The sequence below is a fragment of the Clytia hemisphaerica genome, unplaced genomic scaffold (assembly GCF_902728285.1).
Source record: "Clytia hemisphaerica strain Z4C2 unplaced genomic scaffold, Clytia hemisphaerica genome assembly, whole genome shotgun sequence".
Taxonomy (NCBI): domain Eukaryota; kingdom Metazoa; phylum Cnidaria; class Hydrozoa; order Leptothecata; family Clytiidae; genus Clytia; species Clytia hemisphaerica.
In genome coordinates, this window is record NW_027104613.1 from 734946 (window position 1) to 758664 (window position 23719).

A 23719-nucleotide genomic window follows, 5' to 3' on the forward strand; every position below is an offset into this window, starting at 1 on the left:
TTTGTAAGAATATATTTTATAAGAATATATATGATGAAACTGGGCAAATAAATTGAGAATATACTAAGAATATTTCCATCATAAAATTTGGCAACTGAACCTAAGAATGTTTTGTTAAAGTAAAAAAAAAACAATAATTGGTAACATGCATGTATTTACAAATCGTGAAATACACGTTTTTTTATAAGAATAATGTACTTTGACTAAGGGTGAGCATTATTCTTATTTTTCTATTGTTCTAAACAATATGCTAACTCCGAATCTCACACTGATATTCTTATAGAAGTTATTCTTATAAAAAATATAAAATGAACATAGTCTTTATCGTCTATGTAGCGCCGCCCTCTTATCTAAGATTTCAAAACTAAAAGGAGAGCGCCCACACCCTGAAGAGTGTTGTTAATTACAAATCATTGGACTACTGGCCATTTTATTTGACCTTAGACAAAAATACCTTATATTACAATAGATGTTTTATCCTTTAAAATTCACAATACACGTTATTTATATAAGAGCAAACTATACAAGAACATAAAGCTTCAATGGCCAAAATAATAAGAACAAGTTAAGAACATTTTAAGACTATGTGGACTTTAAAACGTGTAAGGAAGTTATTGATGAGATGATGCTAATCTTCAATGCTAAAAAACCCAAGTAGTAGTATTGTTTCCTTTTCTTAAACCAAGATGTTTTTGGAAATAGATTTTTCGAACTTTGAGAAATGCTTCACATCTAAAATCTCAAAAAAATTAAAGACCGTCGCGGTGCTCCGGTACGTGATGAATTGTTTTTCTATTTTAATCAATAAAATATTAAATGAAAAAAATTAAGCTCCTCCATAAATTTTAGCTAGGCTAGTGTTCGTCTAATTGGAACCTCTAATTAGCGGACACCATTTGGGGAAATGGATTAATATTCCCTAATTGGAAGTGTCTGCATTTGAGAGTGTCTGTTAATTGGAGGTTCTACATACAGTGCGGCCTAAAAAAACAGACAAATTTTTATAGAAAGAAAATATCCTCAAAAATCATGATCTAATTGAGCTTAGAACGTACGATGAAGTATAGAATAGTCATGAAGTATAGAATAGTCATGAACTTAAGCATAAATCATGAGGAATTTAATTTACCGTTTAATTTATCTAATTGAGCTTAGAACAGAGATACGATGATCGTATAGAATAGTCACGAAATTTCGCATAAATCATGAGGATTTTGCTTTATACAAAAATTCGTCCGTCACTATATTTCAACATTTCAACATGGAAAATCTTATTTCTGAAATCATGCTTTTTTTAATCAACCTTTTATTTCAATACTACTTGTATCAATGTTGTGTTTCTCCAACAACGGTCGAATTTCACCTTCCGCAACATAAGAAGATCTAAGAAATGGTATCCTCTTCTCCACCACCCGTATAGTAATTGGTTTGTTGAATGACGTCAAATGGCGTAAAAAGTTTATTACGTTTGTCTCTTCAACAAGTTTGTTCAGAATTTCAACATGAAACGAAGTTGACTTTTGTAACAAATCTTCTGGGATTTCCTTCAATAAAGAAGGAGGTTTGTTTATAGTAAGTTTTCCTTGTTCGTATTTGAAGTAAGGTGGAATTCGATTCGTTATATTCTTTTCGATCATGATCTCTGTCTCGTATTCCTCACCTGATACCAAAGAAATGAGATGCTTTTCATCCTCATCATATGATGGATTCCGTACTGCAAGAGAACCAATGTTTTCGATGTTCAACTCGTTTATCATATCGATGATAATTCTGGCGTACGGACTATTTATTACAATATTTGACAATGTGATTGGTGTGTTGTATGATGACAAGCGTTGAAAGAATAATTTCACTCCATCAATATTACCGACATCGATTCTTATCCGAATTGTAACATCAAACGAAGTTGACTTCTGTAACAAATCTTCTGGTATTTTGTTCAATAAAGAAGGAGGATGATTCATCAAAGTAAATTTTCCTTGTTCGTATTTGAAATATGGTGTGTTAAGATCATCATCATCGATCGTGATAACTGTTTCGTATTCCTCACCTGATACCAAAGAAATGAGATACTTTTCATCCTCATCGTATGATGGATTCCATATTTTAAGAGAACCAAGAATGTTTTCGATGTTCAACTCGCTTATCATATCGACGATAGTTTTGACATACATACTATCTATCAAAATATTTGACAATGTGATTGGTGTGTTGTACGATAACAAGCGTTGAATGAATAATTTCACCTCGTCACTATCTTCAATATTGGTCTGAATTTCAACATTAAACGAAGCTGACTTTTGTAACAAATCTTCTGGGATTTCCTTCACTAAAGAAGGGGGACACCCAAAAGTAAGTTTTCCTTGTACGCATTTGAAGTGTGGTTTATAATTACTTATAATTCTCTTCAAAATAAATATCTCTGTGTCGTATTTTTCATCTGATACCAAAGAAATGAGATGCTTTTCATCCTCATCATATGATGGCCTAAATACTGTAAGAGAGCTAATGTTTTCGATGTTCAAATCGTTTATCAAATTGATGATGTTTCGAACATCTTTATAGTTTTCTTGAATATTGATCGTTGCTTTCACAAATCGTTTCGAGATAAGGTTGTCACGTGATTCTTTATATAGCGTAAGCAATTCAACGTGATCATCTTCTCCAGTGTTGATGATAAGTGAGTCTTCATCTTCGATCATCGATGACGGCATCTCGATGAAACTGCCAATAAAGTCTTCAAATTTTGGCTTGCTTTTTCCAAAAAAATTTGGAAATAGATTCTTGAAGGAGAGAGACTTGGATCGTGGTTTGTAGGTGTTTTGCAGATTTTTAAAAAATGCAAGGAAGAGTTCATTCTCGTCCATTTTCAGCATCCGCTGGATTCCCAAAATGGTTGGTTTGCAACTCGATAATTCTTTATTCCCAAAAAATGGTGTGATATCTTTTGTGATTGAGATATACAATCCTGTCAAATACTCATGGAGTATTAAGTGACGGAATTGAAAAGTCACTTCCGTAGAATTTGATCTCTGGTGCTTTGTAATAAAGCCGGTTTCCTCGAGCGGTATCGGACACCTCAACGATGCGATTTCTGCTTCACTAAAGACCACCTTGTTTTGCATATACGTTGTGACAGATAGTTTCATTAAACATAACAATATTTCAGCGACGGTTTTATCTTTGGTAATATCCATCAAGTTTGTGTAAGACTGCGATTGTCTTTTGAGATAGTTTCTAATGAAAATGAGTGTTGTGAAGAAGTAAAGTTCAGTTTGTGTGTTAATGGGATTTTTTATCAAATCTTCCTCGAAAACTGTACAGATTACGGATAAAAAGACTGGAACACGCGCCATTATGCGTAAATTGTATGATCGTTCGATAAGTTGATGGACAGAAAATGCTTTGTCTTTACGTTCACCGAAAAAGTTCTGAATATATTTCAAGATGTTCTCATCGTCAAACCCACAAACTTCAATGTTCTTTCGATTGGAATTGATAGGAATTTCTTTCTTCAGAAATTCGACAGCTTTTGGTCGTCCGCATGCGATGACCTTATGGTTTGGGAGGCAATCTGCTTTAGGATTTATCAGGTTGAAAACGGTTAGATTAAGACTGTCTCTATTTGAAGCTGATGAGCTTTCTGGAAGATATAAGTCTTTTAGTTCGTCGAATCCATTAATAACTATCAAAACCCTCTCAGAAATCTCCATCAGATCGTCGAATGAAATCAATTTCATGACTTCAGGATACTTCAGTTCGAAAAGTTTTTGGACGTTTGTAAATTGACTTGAAATTGTGTTCAAATTACGACATGTAAATTTGAAAACAAAGTCAATATTGACTTCTGCATCAAGCTCTCCTTTCGCCCATTTATAAGTCAGCATCTCAAGAAGTGTCGTTTTCCCGATACCTCCAATCCCCCTCACGAAGACCAATTCGTCTTTTTGAGAAAAGATGTTGTTGACTGACGTTTTTGTTGAGGTCTTAGGAATGTTTTGCTGTTCCATTAAAGCAGCACGATCGGAGTTTGACCATTCTTTGTCGACGGTCGAAGATGGTAGCACAACCAGATCAATAAACACATCTTCTCGCAACACGGAATTGGTATCTTCATCTGCTTGAGATAAGGGTTGCTCCACCAGACAATGGATCAAATCGTTTTTGTAATGTCTACGTAATCCGTCAGAAGCAGCTTTAAGACCTGTAAAATGAAATGGTGTTCAAAACCTTCAACATTCAATCAATCAATCAATCAATCAATCAATCAATCAATCAATCAATCAATCAATCAATCAATCAATCAATCAATCGATAGATCAATCAATAAATCAACAAGTCGATAATATAAAAAATCAATCAATCAATCAATGTCAATCAATCAATCAATAATTTGACCGATCAATCAGCAGGGGCGTATATAGGGTAGGTCAAGTAGGTCAAGTGACATAGTTCCGAGAAATTGAAAAATATGAAAAATTGTGAAACAGGCTTTCTTTACTCTTAGTAAAACTTTGACTTAAACATTTATCTCCGCAGTTTTACCTCCCTAATTTTTGCCAGTGAACCTTTCGTTATTTGAAAGCTTTTATTTTGATAATCTGAAAACCTATCTAATACCGCCCGACCCATATCGTCCCGCCTGAGTGACTTAGAAATACCCTTTTTGACCTCTTCTGCCCTAGCAAATCGGGATCATATATTATTACTGAGCTCAACTTCTGTAAAAATTCACGTGTAATGACCTTCGATGACTGCTTATATTTCTGGCCGCCTTTCATTTAGAGATAATATGGAGCTGAGAGACATACCCTCTAGGAAGAAATTTTCGCGGAAGAAATTTTCGCAGAATTTAATTTCGCGAAATTGGGCGTAATTCGCGAAATTAAATTCCGCGAAACACACCAAAATGGCTAAATCGCGAAATCAAATTCCGTGAAATTCGATTTTTTTTCTTGTTTTATTTTGTTGTTATTAACCAGGTGTTACCAAAAAGGATGGACACAATTGATTTTTAAGCATGTAACGTGTATTTTTTATCAGATATAGACAAATATGGCGATGAAGTTTAATCATTATCATAGAAACATTCATATTTGATGTTATTATTTTGTTGATAAAGTTTGTTAAAGTTTGTTAACGTAACTGAAATATGTCTTGAAATCGATGAAAAATATGAAAAACATTTTCTCTGTAAAAAAAGAAATTCTTTTGAAATTTCTCAATCGCGAAATTAAATTCCGTGAAACTTTTGAAATCGGCTCATTCGCGAAATTAAATTCCGCAAAATTTGTCATTTTGAAACTCTGATTTGTGAAATTAACTTCCGCGAAAATTTCTTCCCTGAAAAAATTGGGTGATAGCTTTAAGTTTAATAAAAAACAATACTGAATTCCCAGTTTTTATGGAGAGAAGCTCAGTTTCCAGAGCTGAAATTTTCTGAAGCGACCCAGTTTACTTTTGAAGAGGGGGGGGGGGCTCAAATGGTACTGAATACCGAAATACCGGCGATTTTTTCCCAAAATACCAGAATAACGGAAAAGATAAACTAGAAATACGGTCACCGACAAGTTTTAGATTTTATTTTAGGACTATTTCGTGAGGAAAGGTATTTCAACTGCAAGAATTGTTGATGAAATAAGGAGTAAGAGATAGCCTGTTGAAAACTTCATTTTCAACTGTTATTAGCTCTGTATATCAGACGAACGATCTAATATCTAAGTGCAAAGAAAATTTAGATTTTAACACTTTCTTATTTTGCTAAAAGCACTATGTGTGGAAAGTAGCGAGAAGTCTGGGGAAAGAAACGGCGCGTGCGCAATCACGTGACTTAAACACGATTTTTAGATTGCGTACAGTACATAGCTTTTATATTCATTCTAAAAGTATATTCAGGAGCGGAAATACGTATAAAGTTTATATCTAAAATCTTCAATGTTTCTACGTTTTTACTGATACTCATGATCCAGAACTATTAAGAGTTAAAAAGATTTTACATGGCGCCCAGATTAGGGACATCAGAGAAGTCAGCATTCGAGTCGTTCAACTGTACAAAATGAACTAAGAGCAGCACGGTATATACACAAATTTACGTATCATCTAAATTTTTTTTCACACCGATATCCTTCTTCTTTGCTATATAAAAGGTACCCTTAGGACCCGCACATACCCGTCGGTCCTTTTGCCCAGCTGCCCCCCCCCCGGGGGGCTATTCCTTTGAAATTTGAGACTTCTTAGCAGTAAGAAGTTTTTGGAGTTAATCTAGGCAAGTTTATCTCCCCTATGATATTTTGAGCAAATAAAGTGTGGTTACTGTCAGCGGTAAAGACAGTTACTGAAATTTGAAAATTTTTTAGAGTTGTGATGGAGTTTTTTTTTCTGAGGACTTTTCTCCTAGTAGCCTATATTAGACGTCACCCGCGTTTTTTAACGCAATTAACGTCTATTCCACTTTGCGACTTGTACGAATGTTTTGAGCCCGGGTTTTCGGGCTCTAAACATTCGAATTTTTGACGTCACTTTTAACTTTCGAAGCTCCTGCAGTATAGAAAAAAATCGAATTTGCGTCAAAACACTTGAAAGGCTTCTATTTTTCGAAAATCGTCAAAGTGGAACTCACTAAGAAACGAGATGAAAAATCCCGGTTTTTAGTGAGGTGCTCGCTATTCTCCTAGAGGACGTTTTGAAAAATTTAACGATTTCTTCTTTTAAATTTTTCTGAAATTTTATTTCACTCAAACTCCTATTTTCTCTCTTACAGCAATTCTGCTTTCCAAATTTTTAAGTTTTTTACAGCACGTTTAATTTTTATTGTTATAGCACAGTTGGGTACATTGTTCTAATAATTTAGAATAATAGGAGGTTTGCGTATATTTGAAAAGAGAGGGTTTGAGGCTAGTTTTGAATTTAGCGGTGGATTCAGATAAAGATTATCTTGCAGGGGAAGGTATTCAACAGTCTAGGTTAGCTGGTTTTAAGAGAAGGAAGTCATAAAATAGCTGGAGGCAGCAAATGAGGATGTTCTCAAAGGCTTAGAAGCAGATAAGATTAGCGAGGACATCGTTCAGTCTTTTACCTATGTCCAGTCAGCCAATGACCTAGGGGCGAGTATTGATATCAAATTGCAGGAATTGGTTTTAAAAGACAGTCCTGCCCCCAAGCTCAGCCTCATCCATAGCTTCCACCAGCAACATACAGACATGCAGGTTGCCAAAGATGGAGCTTCCCAGTTTCAAGGGAGACCCTCTTGTTTGGCAAGGATTTCGGGATCAGTACAATGTTGCAATACATGAAAACGAAAGTTTGAAAGATAGTGATAGGTTCAATTACTTGAATAGATTCTTGAGTGGCGAAGCTTTGAGATCGGTCTCAGGTTTGTCTTTGAATAGTGAGAATTACCAACAGGCTATCCAGATATTGAATGACAGATACGAAAATTAGCAGATTCTTATATCAGCACATATGGAAGCATTGTTAAAGATGAACAAGGTTAGGAGTAGAGATGACTTAAAGAATCTTAGAAAGTTGTATAATGATGTTGAGAATTGTCTCAGGAATTTGAAAGCTTTGAAAATAAAGACAGCAGCTTATGGAAGTCTTCTGATTCCAATTTTAAAGGAAAGGCTTCCTGGTGACCTTTTGTTGACGATTTCTAGAAAATTTGGGCCACAAGTTGGAATTTGGATAGTATGATGCAGCATTTTAATGCGAAGAGCTTAGAGCCTACGAAAACTGTATTGTGCCGAAGACTAGTGGCGAGGGAGTAAAGAAAGAAAAGGATCGGCATTCACCGTACACGACGAGTGGTATGCACATTCAGGGTCAGTCTCAATTACGTTGCTTGTATTGCAGTAAAGGACATTCGTCTTCTCAATGCCGAACAATTACAAAACCAAGAGCGCAGAAAGGTATTGTAATTAGGAAAGGAAGGTGTTTTATTTGTTCCAGTCCTGATCATCTTGCCAAGGAATGCAGCTCAAGTTATGCATGTCGGAAATGCAAAGGAAGACATCATGTTAGTTTGTGTTTTGCAACTCCTGGCAAGTAGGATGAGCAAAAAGAAAAGGAAAAATAAAAAGAAGTGGATGAAATAGAGGAAAACATTGGCTCCCATATTCAAGCAAAGGGAGGTATCTTGTTGCAAACAGCCAAAGCTTCAGTTTGTAGTGAGATTACCTCTACCGATACAAGGCTTTTGTTTGATACTGGTAGTCAAAGGACTTACGCCTCTGAGTATGTGGTTGAAAGATTGAAGTTGAAAACGGTTCGAACGGAGAAAGTCCTAATCAAGACATTTGGGAATGAAGAGGCAAAGGTAAAAAAATTGAAGGTGGTTCGGTTTAAAGTGAAACGTAAAGTTGGAAAGGGATACATAGATTGCAAAGTACTCTGTGTACCTGTTGTTTGTATTCCCATCGCAAGGCAGGATGTTGATTATGCAGGTCGGAGTTTTGAGCATCTTGATGGTTTGACGTTAGTGGATTCGAATGAAGGTCATGCGGAGGTTGAAATATGGATCGGTTCAGATTTTTATCATGAGTTTTTCACGGGTAAGTATAAGAAATGCTGTAGTGGTCCAGTGGCTAGTCAGTCTTGTCTTGGTTGGGTGCTGAGTGGTTCATTGGGGAAAAAATTTGGAACGGTTCAAAATTGTTCTTTAGTGTAAACTCATCTATTGCGTTGTTTGACGGAATATTGTGGTAGAGACACTTTGAAAGAGGATTTAAAGAAGTTCTGGGAAGTAGACAAGGTCGGTGAGATTGGTACTATTATGCTGTCCAGGTTTTCGGTAGCGTGGGAAGATCTATCCCACGACACAGAAATCCTGAAAGCAGACGGGTAATCTATATCAATCTAATTACCAGTGGTAGGTTTGTTTAAAATAAAAAAAATGAAGTCAGTGCTGTTTAAGGAAGAGCTGAGAAAGTATATACTTATACTCATACTTATTGACCTAAAAGCTTTGAAAGACTGGTTTGAAAGTTGTATTTTTACACCGCTTTTGCTTGGATGTTTTCTCATTTTTGTTCAATATGAAGGCTCAAACACCAACCAAATTATTACAGGTATATTCTCTTATGTAATGATTACTTCTCTCTTTGCTATCTGCTTGATTATTAGGAGGAATGAAGCATTTTATCGATATAATTATAACTTAACGTGTGTGAACTGTCTGTCAAGCATCAACCGACAAATAATTGATTTAAATACGAAGAGGCTGATTAGTTTAGGCTCTATTTGTATTGTTAGATATTTGGATACTCTTTTTGGATAATATATTGGTGACATTTTATGTTTGTTGAGCTTTTTTAAGCGGTTTTGATGATCAGTTTTTTGGGTTGCATACTTTTTACAATCAGACTTCAAAAACCTTTCATGAGAACTTTTTAATAGATTTGGAAGATAAACAAATACCAACTCTAAGTTCTGGAAAGTATTTTTTGGCTTGCAAAGGTCTAAAAACTCCAAATTAAATGATTTTGTTTTACAGTTTTGTAGCCATGATATTTTCATGTGCTCAAAGGGCATTCCAGCAGCAAAAAATTTAGTATTTTTTTCAGGTGAAGAGTCAGATTGTTCCATGTACAGTTGCATGTTATTATCATAGGATCCACCCCCAGAGATTTGGGGGTACCTAAAAAAATAAGTATTAAAAAAGCCAGGTACCTGGAAGTATTCTTAAATTTAGGGGGTACCTGATATGTTTGGGGGTACCTGCATTTTCATTAGTGGGGGCGGGGGCTGTTGTTTTTGTATGAAGTCATCACCCTTGAATTCCTTGAAACCCTTGAAACAACCTTGAAAAGTCAATATTATTTTGGGGACCCTTGAAATGCAAGATTTATACCCTTGAAACCCTTGAAATGCCAAATTTTGTGGCAATTTTCAGCCATTTTAACTTTCAGAAATACATCCCATGGCATGGGATACAAACATCGCAGTGACTTAGAAATGAGAAAACATACTTTTGGAACCTGAGACTCAAGGGGATACTCCACGCTCTTTCTTAGGGGATTTACCTTTTAACCCGTTAAGTGCCACTGGAATTGTATGAGATTGGCAGGTCTGGGTGATAGAATAGGTGGTTGTAAAATTATCAATTATCAGGCAATTTAAGGGCCCTCCTTTACACAAAAATTGAAAATTCCTTTTGTCGACAGATTTCCTTGAAATCTTTGAAAACTAGCAAAGATCAGCTAAAAACCTTAGAAACCCTTGAAAGTTTGTGGTATATAAAAATCTCTGGAAAATTATAGTCAAAATGACACCCTTGAATTTGTTGAAAAAGAAGTGCTTGCCACCATGGAAGTATTTTCCCAGGAATGACAAAAGAGCAAAAAAAAGGGGGTAACTCAAAGTTGGGGGGTTACTTTAGAATTCTAAAAATTTTGGGGGTATCAAAATGATTGGGGATACCTAAACTCTTTGGGGGTACCTGAACCTTGGAGCACCCTATGATTATCTGAAAAACTTTTTAGAAAATTTTCAATATTTGACAAGATACAGAGGTTTTTGTTACTTAACCCATACAAAAAAATGCTTCCTATAAAATAAAGAATATATCTTGAAAAATGCGGGCCAATCAGATACCGGTATCTGGTCACATGTCATAGTTTTTTCCCAGACACCGAAAACGAGGTTTTTTTTAAATTCCGCTGAATAAACTTTTCAGATCATCATATGCCTTAGCAATATGGTGATCGGTTATGAGATTAGAAGAAAGCCCGTTTTAACAAATATTTCTCTTTTGGAAAACGGGAAATATTTAATTACTTTGATGGGATAAAATTTCGCGGGGATTAAATTTCGCGGTTGGGCCTATCCGCGAAATTCAAATTTCGCAGGGATTTAGTTTCGCGGGTGGCACTATTGAGTGGCAATATTTTCACGATTTTGTATCTTTATACTGTCAAATCATGCATATTGGTTGTTGAAATACACGTTATTTTATGATGCAAGTAACCATTCAAAAAGTATTTATTTGACATATTTTGAGTTTTGATTAAAAATATTTCGTGGATGAGCCCTTTCCAAATTTCCATTGGGATTTAATTTAGCGGATTTTCGCGGATGACACCCAAATCTGAGAAATCCGCGAAATTTAATCCCCGCGAAAGTTCATCCCATTAAAGTACTTTTAAATTGATTTTGAAATGAAAGTCAATTTAAATTGTAAAATTAAATCTATTTTCTTTTATGATTTTTTTTTTTTGAGTTTTCAATAAAAAATTACTCGGCACTTATGAGCGACCATACACCATAGTATCTATTTTCTTACCATAAGCGGTTAATTAGCGTAAAAAGGTAGTCAAAACGTGAAACGGGTATTCGTTGAGAAAAAAATTTCTTATTTTTAATTTGCAAAGTACAAGTGCGATACAAAGTACGTCTAAACAAAAGTGGAATCTTGTATAGAATAACTCAGATAGCGATGAAATGAAAAATGATAAACGTAAGATGCAAAGAAAATAGCCTTTCCAAAAACCGGACTTGAAACAACTCTGCTTCAAATTTTAGACCTACTTGCGAAAATTCCTAAATACGCCACTGTGAATCAATTATAAAATCAATTAATACCTTTAGTAATCAAAGTTTTGTTTATGATATGGTCAACGAGTTCATATTTCCCCATCATCTGGAGCTCCCTCTTTAGATCGAGCCATGAGATATCTTCCAAACTTTCTGAGAAACTTCTTTGTGAATCGTCATCGGTAATACGAAGTTGTTTGAGAAGTGTGTTGGATTCTTCTTCCGTCAGTTCTTGAGAAATGTATTTCAACACCTCGTCCAAGCAACACGATCCTGTATGAACGTCGATTTATAAGTATATTAGGTCAAATCATGGACTTGTTTTGGTGGAACTTATTTTCACGGTGCGAGATTACTAAATTGGTGCATTTTGTGGAACTAATTTTTAAACGCCACAAATGATTGCTAAGTGTTCTAAGTAACTTCTGAGTTTCAACATGAGACTTAAGACCTTAGGATCTTAGGATTTAAAAGCTGATTAGTGTTAGAAGCCACTGAAATCCTCCCAAACGATAATCCAATTTAATAAATTCGAAGTGATCTAAATTCTCGCCCAAAGTTTAAATTTTGATAGATATGAGCATTAGGAATGGGTCTCACTACCGCAGGATTTATATTATAATCGTCAGTCGTGCAAAATTACTCGAATCTGATTGGTTTAGAGGAGTGCGATTAATCGTTAATTGCACTATTACCACTTTTTGCACTCTTCGGCGGGGGGCAATTTTGCTCCCTTTATTGTTTCCTCTCTCCCACGCCCTGTTTAGCAATACAGAGACTTCTTTATTATAAAAACACAAAGTGATTTTGCATTGAAGTGACTTTTTTTAATGAAAACAAAAATATCGCACTGCAATAGCTTCTTTTTAGACAAAAGAAAAAAGACAGGTTTTTCAAATGTACAAACAAAATGAGTCAAGAACATGCCACATTTTCAATCTATGGTTTACTGACGATTACCTCGGAATCGTATGTTCTGTCGTGCAATTAACGATTAACCACTCGTAACAAAGGAGAAAATACCATAATTTGCACTCGTCCTTCGGACTCGTGTAAATTATTATTTTCTCCTTTGTTACTCGTGATTAATCGTTAATTGCACTCCAAACCATACGATTACTAGTACTAATATTACATTAGGTCAGATTCTTGACTAGTGTAAAATTATGTTTCGTTAATGACAGGAAGAGCTTCTTCACCTGTAGAAATATAATTTATAAACATTTAAGCTAATTCGGACCTAACTTACCTGAATGATGTTTCATCATTGGCAAGTTCTTGCACATGCGTTGCTGTACGTTGGCAATCTCCTCCAATCTTTTGGTCAAAGCTTTAATTTCCTCCAAACTGAGATTTTGATGAAGTGACAACTGTTGAGCGAGTTCATCAATTTTTTGAGTTGTTGAAATTTGGAAATCTGTAACATCTTGAGATAATGATGCTTGTTGATTCTCAAGGGCTGTCTGCTTGTTTGCTAGGGTCGTATGTTTAGTATCTTGGGCCGTCTGTTTGGTAACCAGGGCCGTTTGTTGATCAGCTAGGGCCGTCTGTTGTTTAGAAAGTGTTTCTTGCTTTCTCTCTAGATACAAATACAAAGATTTGACAACATTCTCGTACTTTAGGTCCAATGACATTGTTTTCAGCTGCGTTGTGTCGTAAGTAAAGCCAAGATTGTTGATGATTTGCTCTCCTTCTATCCATTTCTGATTAAATTCTGTTTGATTGATTTTATCTGGATCTGTGTGGTGAATGTAATTTCGCCATTCTCTTGCACGAATTACAAATGCACCGATACTTAAGTCAGTTGCAGGTGGATTTTTGTTTCTCCATCCATTGAGAGGAGTAGGAAGGTCGGTAAAATTGATAATCAAAATACAGATGAGTGTGACATCAAATTGAGAAGAGTCGGTTGCGTTTCCAGTAGGAGGTAGTAATGCGTCCACCTGATCTTGTTGTAAAACTTTCTTTTTTCCGTTCTTTCCATTCGTCAACTTCTTTATCTTCTTTTGATGATTGGCATCTGTCGAGAGTGCTTGATATAGTTTTTGAGGGTCTTGAGGTAGACCATTGTATGAAGGGTCATTTGAGAGGTTATGGAGTACATGAAGTAGAAATGACTTTAGAGGTCCATGAAGGAAGGTGGCAAGTCGTAACCAGAATTGGATTGCAGTGATTATAGCAGCGATCGTCAATGCCATGGCAACAACCTCTGAATAAAAGAATTTAGAATGATAACTTTAATCGTCACCCGTTTTTACTTGTTATAGAAGTAAATTTCTCCCTAGTTTGTTAGGATAAAGCACTTTTTTAAACGGAGACATAAGTTACGTGTATTTAAGTTTAGCCAAGGTTTTAAGCTAATACACCTTTTCGACCGTAGCCGCCAATTGCCGCGCGGGCATTTTTTATGTTCGCTTTATCCCACTAAAACCGTCCCAGTCCTTTTTTCGCACCTATAGACAATAGAAAAATAGCTAGTAAAAGTAACTCGCGCAGCAAGTTGGCTGTTGGCTGATCATATTGAGCGTTTTGGCGTTACCACCCTCGAAACAGCGGGCGCCTTTATCATTCTGCAACTCTGTCCACCATTTTAAACGAGTTAACAATAGATCCAAAAGGGCGCCCTCGTCAAGGAAGATAATTTGCTTTGGTCTCCGGCTTCGGAGAGTAGTGTAATGTTTTCGATTGTTTTCGATGGAAAATGGTAAGAAACTTAAGTTTACAAATGTCATTTACTATTTGCTGGCTGATAGAATGGCAGGATCCTGGATGGCTTCCCTAATGACAATAATTGTTTTTACAACAGAGTCATTATGACTAAAAAGAATTTCAATTTTGATGACGTTAAAGTTAAGGCTTGGGGACACGATTTTTTCGTGTTGGTGCATTGCAATATGCTCCATCTCACCAATTTGAAACGCTTTCTTGTGTCTCCACTCTATTTTTTATTTAATAACATTTGTGCTTCGGACAATGACAATTAAAATGACACAGAGAGAAACTTTGATAAACATTGCAAATTTAGTGAAACACACACAAGAACTTTCTTTCTATGGAAGTGGTACGAATCGATACTTTTTCTCCAGACACCCTGTACAACAAAACATAACTTTCATTGTGAATACACCCTCTTTGTCTTTGGCGCGTCCTCCACATTTTTTATTCCCTACGACAGGCACATTGCGTCATTTTTCTTTGTTTTTAATAATTAGCCTTTTTATCAATTTTTATAGCCATTCAATCATTTAGTTTTTTCAAATTTCAGAAGACGTGTAAAATTTGTTTTTATAACATTTACAGAGATGTGACCTGACAACAGCTGTTCATAATTTTCTTACGCGCATGGTAAACCTCTGAAGGCACTTTAAAATTATACATCTGAGGAAAATATTCCTCTCGCGGAAAATTCTACAACAAGAGTCTTGTTGTGCGCCGGAAAGTCAAAAACTGATACGGTGCCCTATTCGTAAACACGATCACGCAACTTTGTTGTCATTCCCAGTCCTTTTAAACGAACGCGGTCCTTACGATTTCGGGATTGCATATCTTTAAGTTGTTATGTTTTCACACATCACTTTAGAGCTTTTAGCGTGGTGTGCAGAAAACAATCACAATCTGATCTAAGGTTACAGAGATGATGCTTCGAAGAAGACACTTGATAAGTGTCGAAATATTATACAAAAAGTGTTTGATTCCTTTCGACCTTAAGTTGTTGGTTTGTTTTACTGATTATTGTGTTGGTATATCAAATTTAAGATATACAGCACCGGACCCCGAGAATGTAGTAAACCCCGAGAATGTAGGTTTCTCATTTCTTAGCTTTGTAGGCCTAACGATAGTTCAACTTCATAAAAAGTTGTTTCAGAGCATACTGTTACATATTACTCTTTTTTCTAGACTGATATGAAAATCTGAATCGAAGTTGAGATGATAGGGTATTGTTTGAAGATTGTCCATTTCAAGATTTATTGTTCCAAGTTAGATATTTTGACGAAAATGATTGACCTAGGTACTTTTTGGGGTTAGTTGACCTTCAATTTTGTGTCTCTTCTTTTCGTCCTTTCGTTTACTTTTCCTCATTTGTAGCACGATAAAATTAATATCTTTGTTAAATGTTTGTAAGAATACATTTCTAAATTATTTCACTTAGAGAACAAAGATTTCCGGTGAATACTGAACTTCCGCTCTAAAAAAACAATTTTTTTCACCTACATTCTGGGGGTTAAAAATCGTGAAAAAGTCCAATTTTCAGAATAACAAAATGCTCTTTAGAAAATGTTTCTAAAATTTGCTGTTATAATTAATCCAGTTTGAAAAATATCAACATTTTACTATTACTAGATTTAAAGCCATAAAACCAAACCTACATTCTGGGGGTTATAACGAAAATGGGATTCAACTTTAACGACCAAAAAAATTAGCCTATCTATCAAAAGTAATGAAACTAACCCCTGGGAAAGGATTTTGGGAGTTCAAAATTTCGTTGAAAACATTCAATGTTTTTTAAAATGCAAATCTACAACTTTCAGGTCTGATTCAAATTTCACCTACATTCTCGGGGTCAGGTGCTGTATATTTTTATTAGTAGTGGTGCTATGTTGTATCGTGTGCATTAGCTTGTGCAAAGTGGCAAACTGGTGTTCTATTATAAACCTCCCACTTAGAATTTCCATTTAGGGTTCCCACCTAAGGTTCCCACTTAGGGTTCCAACTTTTAGAGTTTCTACTTAGGGTTCCACTTAGATTCCCACTTAGGGTTCCACCAACCTTGGTTCCCACTTACGGCTCCACTTAGGTTCTCACTTAGGGTTCTCACTTAGGGCTCCCACTAAGGGCTCCCACTTTAGGGCTTTCACTTTAGGGCTTTCACTTTAGGGCCCCCACTTAGGGTTTCCACTTTAGGGCTCCCAATTAGGTTCCCACTTGAGGTTCCCAATTTGGTTCCCACTTAGGGCTCCCACTTAGGGTTCCCACTTAGGTTTCCCACTTAGGGCTCCCACTTGAGGTTCCAATTTGGTTCCCACTTTTCCAGTATGCCAAATGGAACCTTAAATAATAACCCTAAATTTATCCCTGGATATTTATCTCGAGATAAATATCCAGGGATAAATTTATCTCAAGATAAATATTCAGGGATAAATTTATCTCAAGATGAATATCCAGGGATAAATCTATCTGAAGATACATATCCAGGGATAAGATAAATATTCAGGGATAGATTTATCTCAAGATAAATATTCAGGGATAAATTTATCTCGAGATAAATATTCTGGGATAAATTATCTCGAGATAAATATCCAGGGATAAATTTATCTCAAGATAAATATTCAGGGATAAATTTATCTCAAGATAAATATTCAGGGAAAAATTTATCTCAAGATAAATATTCAGGGATATATTTATCTCGAGATAAATATCCAGGGATATATTTATCTCGAGATAAATATCCAGGGATAAATTTATCTTGAGATGTAATTATTTTGAGATAAACACGGAGATAAACATCCAGGGACAAAATCTTTTTGAGTTAAATCAGATTTCTTAAGATAATTTGATTATTATCTCCTGATAATATGATGGCACTAACAGACTTCCGTAGAATGTTCATCTATAAAAGGCTATCAAAACAGTGCTATGACTAGTTGTGTGCTGCCCCTTGTTTATAAATTAATACTCTGATATTGTTCGCAAGCTCTTGTTTACTTTGTATGATCGGAAAAACTAATTACCGAAAGATATGTGGCCGTCTCAAGAGTTATTGATTTCATTCTTATAAAGTAGTTGCTTATGAGAAAAATAAATATGCTCATACATAGCGTCAGCCTGGGTTTAGGTCCCAGGCAAAAATTAGCCCCCCCCCCTGAGTTTTAAGTCCACCCAAAGATTTATGAATTTTTTGTCAGCCCCCAGGACTTTTGACCCTAGACACTTTCAAAAAATTGATCCAGTAAAAAAGGGTTTTCCAATGTAATTTGCATTCAGTTCTAAGTTTAAGATAAGATATTTTGCACACTTTTTATAAAAATATTGCGGCGCAGGCAAAAATTTTTCAGATTCATGAGCTTCAATTTGGGTAATTGAAGTCAACTATTAAGCTGAATTATTTTAGCACCCATGTTAAGTGATGAGATTTCAGCTCCCCCCAATTACATAGGTCCCCCCAAAAAAATGGTGTACTTCCAGCCCCCTCCTTTTTTGGGAAAAATTTAGGGTGTAACCCCCCCCCCCAACTAGCAGGGGGGCTGACGCTATGTCATATTGTGTAATTTCCATCGTCTATAAATTAATATGCTGACATCCCGGGGGGGCACTTAAGGTAAATGACCTACCAGACGTTCGGCCCTTAAGGGTAGGTTTTTCATAGTTCAGCTAGTGCACTGTAAGGGTAGGAAATTACAAAACTGCACCTGAACTGCACTGTAAGGGTAGGAAATTGTGATAAAAGGCCAATTTTTTGGTAAAATTGGCACAAAATTGGTCAATTTTGGAGGAAAAATTCCACATTTTCTTGGAAAATTGCAAAAAATTTTCGCCCTTGCGGGCGAAAAATTTTGAAAAAGTGCACTGTAAGGGTATGATTTTTCATGGTAATTCACTGCACTGTAAGGGTCCAATTTTAGAAGCCAAATTTTGGGCTGAACGTATGGTCGTTTTCAGATCGAGTGCCCCCCCCGGGGCTGACATTGTTCGCAATCCCTTGTTTACTTAGGTATATGGCCGTCTATATGAAGAGGTTGATTTGATTCTTATAAAGTACAATCATGGTCATAATATTTGAGAAAAAAGGGAAATTCTCACGAAATCTTATAGCCACAATCGATTTGGAAGCGTTCTAACTTGTTGGAAGGGTAAAGTTTTAGGACCTTAGAATCTGAGGTTCCAAAACTTCAAAAATTGTCCAATAAGGCTCATAATATAGCCTGGAAGTCTATAAACCCGAGCCAAATTGAAAAATCCGATTGAATTTAAGAGATGGCCCAAAATCGACTTTCTCGCCCGAACTCCAAATTTCTAAAAACGAGGAAATAAGCTTAATTCTCAATAGATTTTGACCATGATTGTAGTTGCTTATAACAAAAATAAATATGTTCATATTGTGCGCTGCCCCTTGTCTATAAATTATTATTCTGATATTGTTCGCAATCCCTTGTTTACTTTGTATGAACGAAAGAACTAATTACCGAAAGGTATATCCGTATATGGCCGTCTACGAAGGGTTATTAATTCCATTCTTATATATAGTTGCTCCTTGATATGTTATGCTTCCTGATTTTTACGATAAATTCGACAAAAAGACTGAAATATTTCTCTACTAACACATTAATAACCAATTCATGGAAGAAAATTTATTCATACTTTCACGCATAATTATCTCCCCTTTCGCAAAACAAAAGGTATCGTTCCGTCACATCTCTTATCAATCAAAATTTCAACAAAAGGGGAAAGAATTTTTTAATGGATTTTAATTTTAATAACCAGTTTAACATGTATGGTTAGAACAAAAGAAAATAGCCATTGTGAGTCTTTCTAACTGTCATATAGCTATAAGAATTTCGCCATGATTACAAAAGCTTAAAGTAGCAAAATATTACTAATTTTTATTTATTGCTTTTTTATAAGAACAATTCGAAAAATACAGGAGAAGCCAAGCCCCAATGAAAATTGATGGTTTTTATTAGAAAAAGGATACATTTTTCGCACTAATTCTGACTAAAATTTTGATAAAAACCTGATAAAAATGTTGCCGTTTAAGCCAATCTAGAAGAGCCAATTTTCAAAAATGTTCTGGTCCGTCGGCCCAAACAAGGTGGGCCTTCCTTAGATACTTTATAGAGCAAATTTAGTTTTGCATGGTACCCTCCTCCAAATCCTAGATCCAAATGAAATGAATGAAATATGGATATCCATTTGGCTGGTCGTCTCAATTTCTCGATGTTACTTCACATGAAAAGAAAAATAACAAAATAGCGAAAGACAGGTTAATATCCCTAGACTAGCAAACTAGTCTGTTAATTAATCATGTCAGAGGGCGGAAAAATAAAGGCGGCGAGCGTTTGCTAATATAGGAGCTGAGTAGGAGAACGAGCAAAAGTTGGTGAGAGGCTGCTGATTAACAACTTTCAGCCTTTGCCGCTGACAAAATTTCCTACGCTTACCTAATTCCAACCCGACTGGTGTGCCAGTCTAAATATCCCGAGTTATTTTGGAAAATTAATAGCTGCTATTTTTATTTAACCCTAGCACGTCACACACTGAGCATGCGTACTAAAATCCCTCGGAGGCCCTTTTTTTACAAAACTTCTTTTCGCTCTCTACTCCTTCGCGTGTTCAAATTACGCGACTGCTTAGTGATGGGAAAAACGTAGTTTATGTATTTATATATCTACTTCGGTTTTGGTTATTCGATGTGGGATACGGGATATACAGGGTCAGTAAAACCGTATTGGTGGCGAGGCTTGCTGAGTCCCAATACGGTTTTACTGATCCCTGTATATCCCGTATCCCACCTCGAGACGACCGTGCAATGGATTTATCCCGTTGAAGTCCCTTGCATCTTTTCCAAAACCACGAAAAAATTTCAGAACTATCCATCAAGTAGATACTTACATCAAAGAGCTACTAAGTAAATCAAACAGTGAAAGTGGGATCCGTGAAAGTTGCATTTTATAACATCGCAATTAAAACTCGTGCTGTATCCATATAAACTCAAGAAAAGTAAAAATCAAAATAACTTTGAAGATTTTCTGTCTCTTGACTTTCTCAACCCCGACCATTTCAATTTCGATTTCAATTCTTTTCAAAACAAAACATTCGAATCTTGATCAAAACATTCGAAACCCGGGGGGGGGGGTACTAGGTTTGCGAGGTGACGGGTATGTCCGAGCCGAAAATCGAAAATCGACCCTTTGAGAGACAAAATTTTGGTGATTTTGGGACCCTTTGAGAGACTTTTTCCAAAATTTTGGTCCGTTTTTTCCAAATTTTGGTTTGATTGTCACCAAATTTTGGTCAAAGTTTTTGAATTCGTGACCCTTTGAGAGAGAAATTTTTGATTTTCGTGATTTTGGGACCCTTTCAGAGACTAACTTTTGAATTTGTACCCCTTTGAGAGACTTTTGAGGAATGAGAAAAGGTAGCCTTATGGCTCGCACATACCCGGCACCCATTTTGCCTAAGTACCCCCCCCCCCCGGATTTGAAAGCACATTCGTCAATATGCAATGTCTTCTTTTTTTTCTCACTCGAACGTGAGGGAGACAGATACGGTTTATATCCCACCTCCACGTGATGTCTTTTGACCAATAAAATCGTTAGAATCTTACTGTTGCAGGATAAATGCTTTTTTTTATAAGAATACACTTTATAAGAATGTCCATGATGAAAATGGCCAAAAAACTAAGAATATGCTAAAAATATCACCATCATGGAATTTTGCTACTAAAGCTAAGAATGCCATTTTAAGAGCATTTTCAAGTTAGGCTCACTCCTTTTACAAAAGTGCCATTTTATGCTTGAGACGTATATACTAAATGTTAAATCTAGTATGAATTAGGATCCTAACCTAAGAATGTGCTGTAAGAATATTTTAGGATGATTTTCCCCAAAAAGTTAAGAATATCCATGATGAAATGGATTTACACCATTCTTTAAAAAAAAAGCGTGTATCCTATTCCTCGTCCTATTCCTTGTAAGCTTGGGAGAACAGATCAAAATTTTAATTCTGAAAATTGTGGAAACAGACCAAATTTTCTAGGGAAGATACTTTGAGATTAAAAATTTAGGTTTTGAGGACTTTGAAATTTTTGGCAAACAGATCAAATTTTCCAAAAGGGCTATGCCTGGGAAACAGATGTTTAAAAAATAGTCCTTGCTGGATGCTTTTGTAGATTTTACCCAGGGGGCACTCGATATCGAGCGACGGCATGTGCTGAGTGTATTTTACAGACCGTTTCTGACTCTTAGTCTTACAGTGCAGTTTGATTTCATATCTTATTTTGCTGAAGCAACCTGAAAAAGAGCCTAAGATGTCTACACAATGTGCAAAACAATTCAAAATGGATGCAAGCCAAAACTATAAAGATATATCAGACACCAGTCACCAAACACACCCTTGCAGTGTACCCGTGTAGTGCAAAAAAGTAAATAATAAAAAAGTACACTGTTACAGTGCCTTTCGAGGGTCTTGAAAAACCTACCCTACACGCCATCTCCCCCCGGCAGTTTTTACAATTGCAGAATTTTTAAGTTTCAAACTATATACCAAACAAACTATTGAAGTGAGACATTTTCCCATTTACTACTTTCATTTTATCCCGGCGTGGCTAAGATATTCTCGCCTTGTCACTGAGGCGTAGATGTTTTTTTTCTCACAAGCAATCCCTATCTGCTCCTATGTACTTGTTCATAAAATAATGTGAATTACAATTTAAGTACCTGAGAAGCTGGCGTAACCAAAAATTTTCTTCAGAAATCTTTCTCCTCACAAAAAAACTAAAAATACGATATGATTAGTACACTCACTACAACAAAATTCACCTTTTGTCATCTTTCATCGAAAAACACATAAACGCGCTCTATTCTACTAAGTAATTTGATATACCATTATTTTCTCTCTTGCATACCTAAACATCTTTTTATAAGCAGTTAGTATGCTAATGCTCTCTCGTAAAGTAATCACATTTTTAGACCATCTAAACATGACAAACGATACTCCTTGAGCTAATAAGCATCAATATGGTATAATGTCAGTGTTGATCAAAGCTAAATTTGCAGAAAATGAGCTAGAATGCTCTAAGCCATCCCAACCCGAAAATTGTAGTTACTTGTGAAGAAAATGTGTACTTATGTTTTTGTTTAGGCAATGTTATCTGTTTATTCGCGTTTAGAAAAAAGATGAGCATCGTGTACTAAAGTTCCTCCGGCCACACCTTTATAGCAACCACCAAGCGCCCTTTTAACGCCCAATTGCGCCTTCCAAGCTCCACTGGGCAGCAACTTAGCAATTGCTGTCCAGCCTTCCTAAACTTCAGTGTTGTTTCGGCAGCGATCGATAGCGAACCGGCTCAAGACATAGGGTTGTAAGTATCATTTTATTTATACAGAAGCAGCCGGTGGAGAGATTTTTAAAAATATGTGTTCTTATCTTCTAGGAGATCAAATGTTATGACCTTTCAATTTTTTATACAAATGATGTGTTCTAATAAAATCTAGAAAAACAGTTTGCCAAGATAAACTTGTAAGATATTCGTTTTTCTCCATGAAAGATGTGTTCTGAAAATTTCTAGGGTTAGAATTACATCAATTTTCTCTTGATTATACCCCTGTCTCTTCAAAAGATGTGTTCTAAAGCAAGAACACGTTAGATGACCTTGGATTATACCCCAGTTTCGCCAAAACGGCCAGAACACATCTTCATTTCTAGCTGATCAATTTTCGAATATCTGATCTGAACAGATGAAAATTTCTAGGTGAAATATGCTCTCAGAACACATCGGAAAAAAGGTCGCCTCACCAGCTGCTTTCGTTTATATTCAGCGTTGTAGAGAGATGTCATTTTTAAATAATCAGATAATAATATGATAATAGTCTCACATCACTGCATTTGCCCCCCCCCTCCAAAAGTTGTTAGCTTTGAAAAATATTGTAGTAATAGCTTCATTTTTAACATAATCCTTTAATTAGATGCGCGTTTTCCAGCAATCTAGACACCTTAAATTGCGAAATGTTTGGCATATTTGGGTTATGTTTTCAAGACGACGAGAATAAAAATATCATGGTTATGGTCAGGTAGGAAATCCTACCTATTTCACGTGACATTACAATAGAATTTCAGCGCTTTACCAATCAGAAGCTTCGCGAGTTTTCATCTGGTAGTTGTCATCGGGTTGAAAGGGTTGAAGGTTGTCGTCTGATAGTACAGGCAAGCCATCGAGCCTTTCGGGCTTTATAAGTCTATGTCTAGCCCTTCGGTACTCTAGCAAGCTAGACGACAAATTAAGACATAGTAGAAATAAACAAAAAGTAAAGGAGGGATACCGGGGAGGGATATTAGTCAATTTTATACAAACTAAATCCCGTAACAATTAGCCATCGTCTCGGAAGAGGACTGGGCCCGAATTTGCGGACGTTTTCACAGTTTCACTTTCGTTTTCGGCTATACGACAGCGTTTTTAAGCAGAAATCAGAGGAAA

General features: G+C 35.9%; 1 protein-coding gene across 1 annotated transcript; it reads right to left on the reverse strand.

The window, feature by feature from the left end:
* Positions 1-1298: 1298 nt before the first annotated feature.
* On the reverse strand, positions 1299-22090 carry LOC136824366 (uncharacterized). The gene is made up of 4 exons (XM_067080521.1): positions 21963-22090; positions 12779-13738; positions 11578-11802; positions 1299-4204 (listed from the first exon to the last, which is right to left on the reverse strand). The coding sequence occupies exons 2-4, from the start codon at positions 13725-13727 to the stop codon at positions 1299-1301; spliced, it is 4080 nt and encodes a 1359-aa protein (XP_066936622.1). The 5' UTR covers positions 13728-13738; positions 21963-22090.
* Positions 22091-23719: the final 1629 nt, after the last annotated feature.

Excerpts from the sequence above, each read along its gene's own strand:
- LOC136824366 (XM_067080521.1), bottom strand. The coding sequence starts at position 13,727 with ATGGCATTGACGATCGCTGCTATAATCACTGCAATCCAATTCTGGTTA. Across the intron at positions 11,803-12,778 it reads AATGATGAAACATCATTCAG|GATCGTGTTGCTTGGACGAG; the intron begins GTAAGTTAGGTC and ends ACGTTCATACAG. Across the intron at positions 4,205-11,577 it reads CAAAACTTTGATTACTAAAG|GTCTTAAAGCTGCTTCTGAC; the intron begins GTATTAATTGAT and ends TTCATTTTACAG.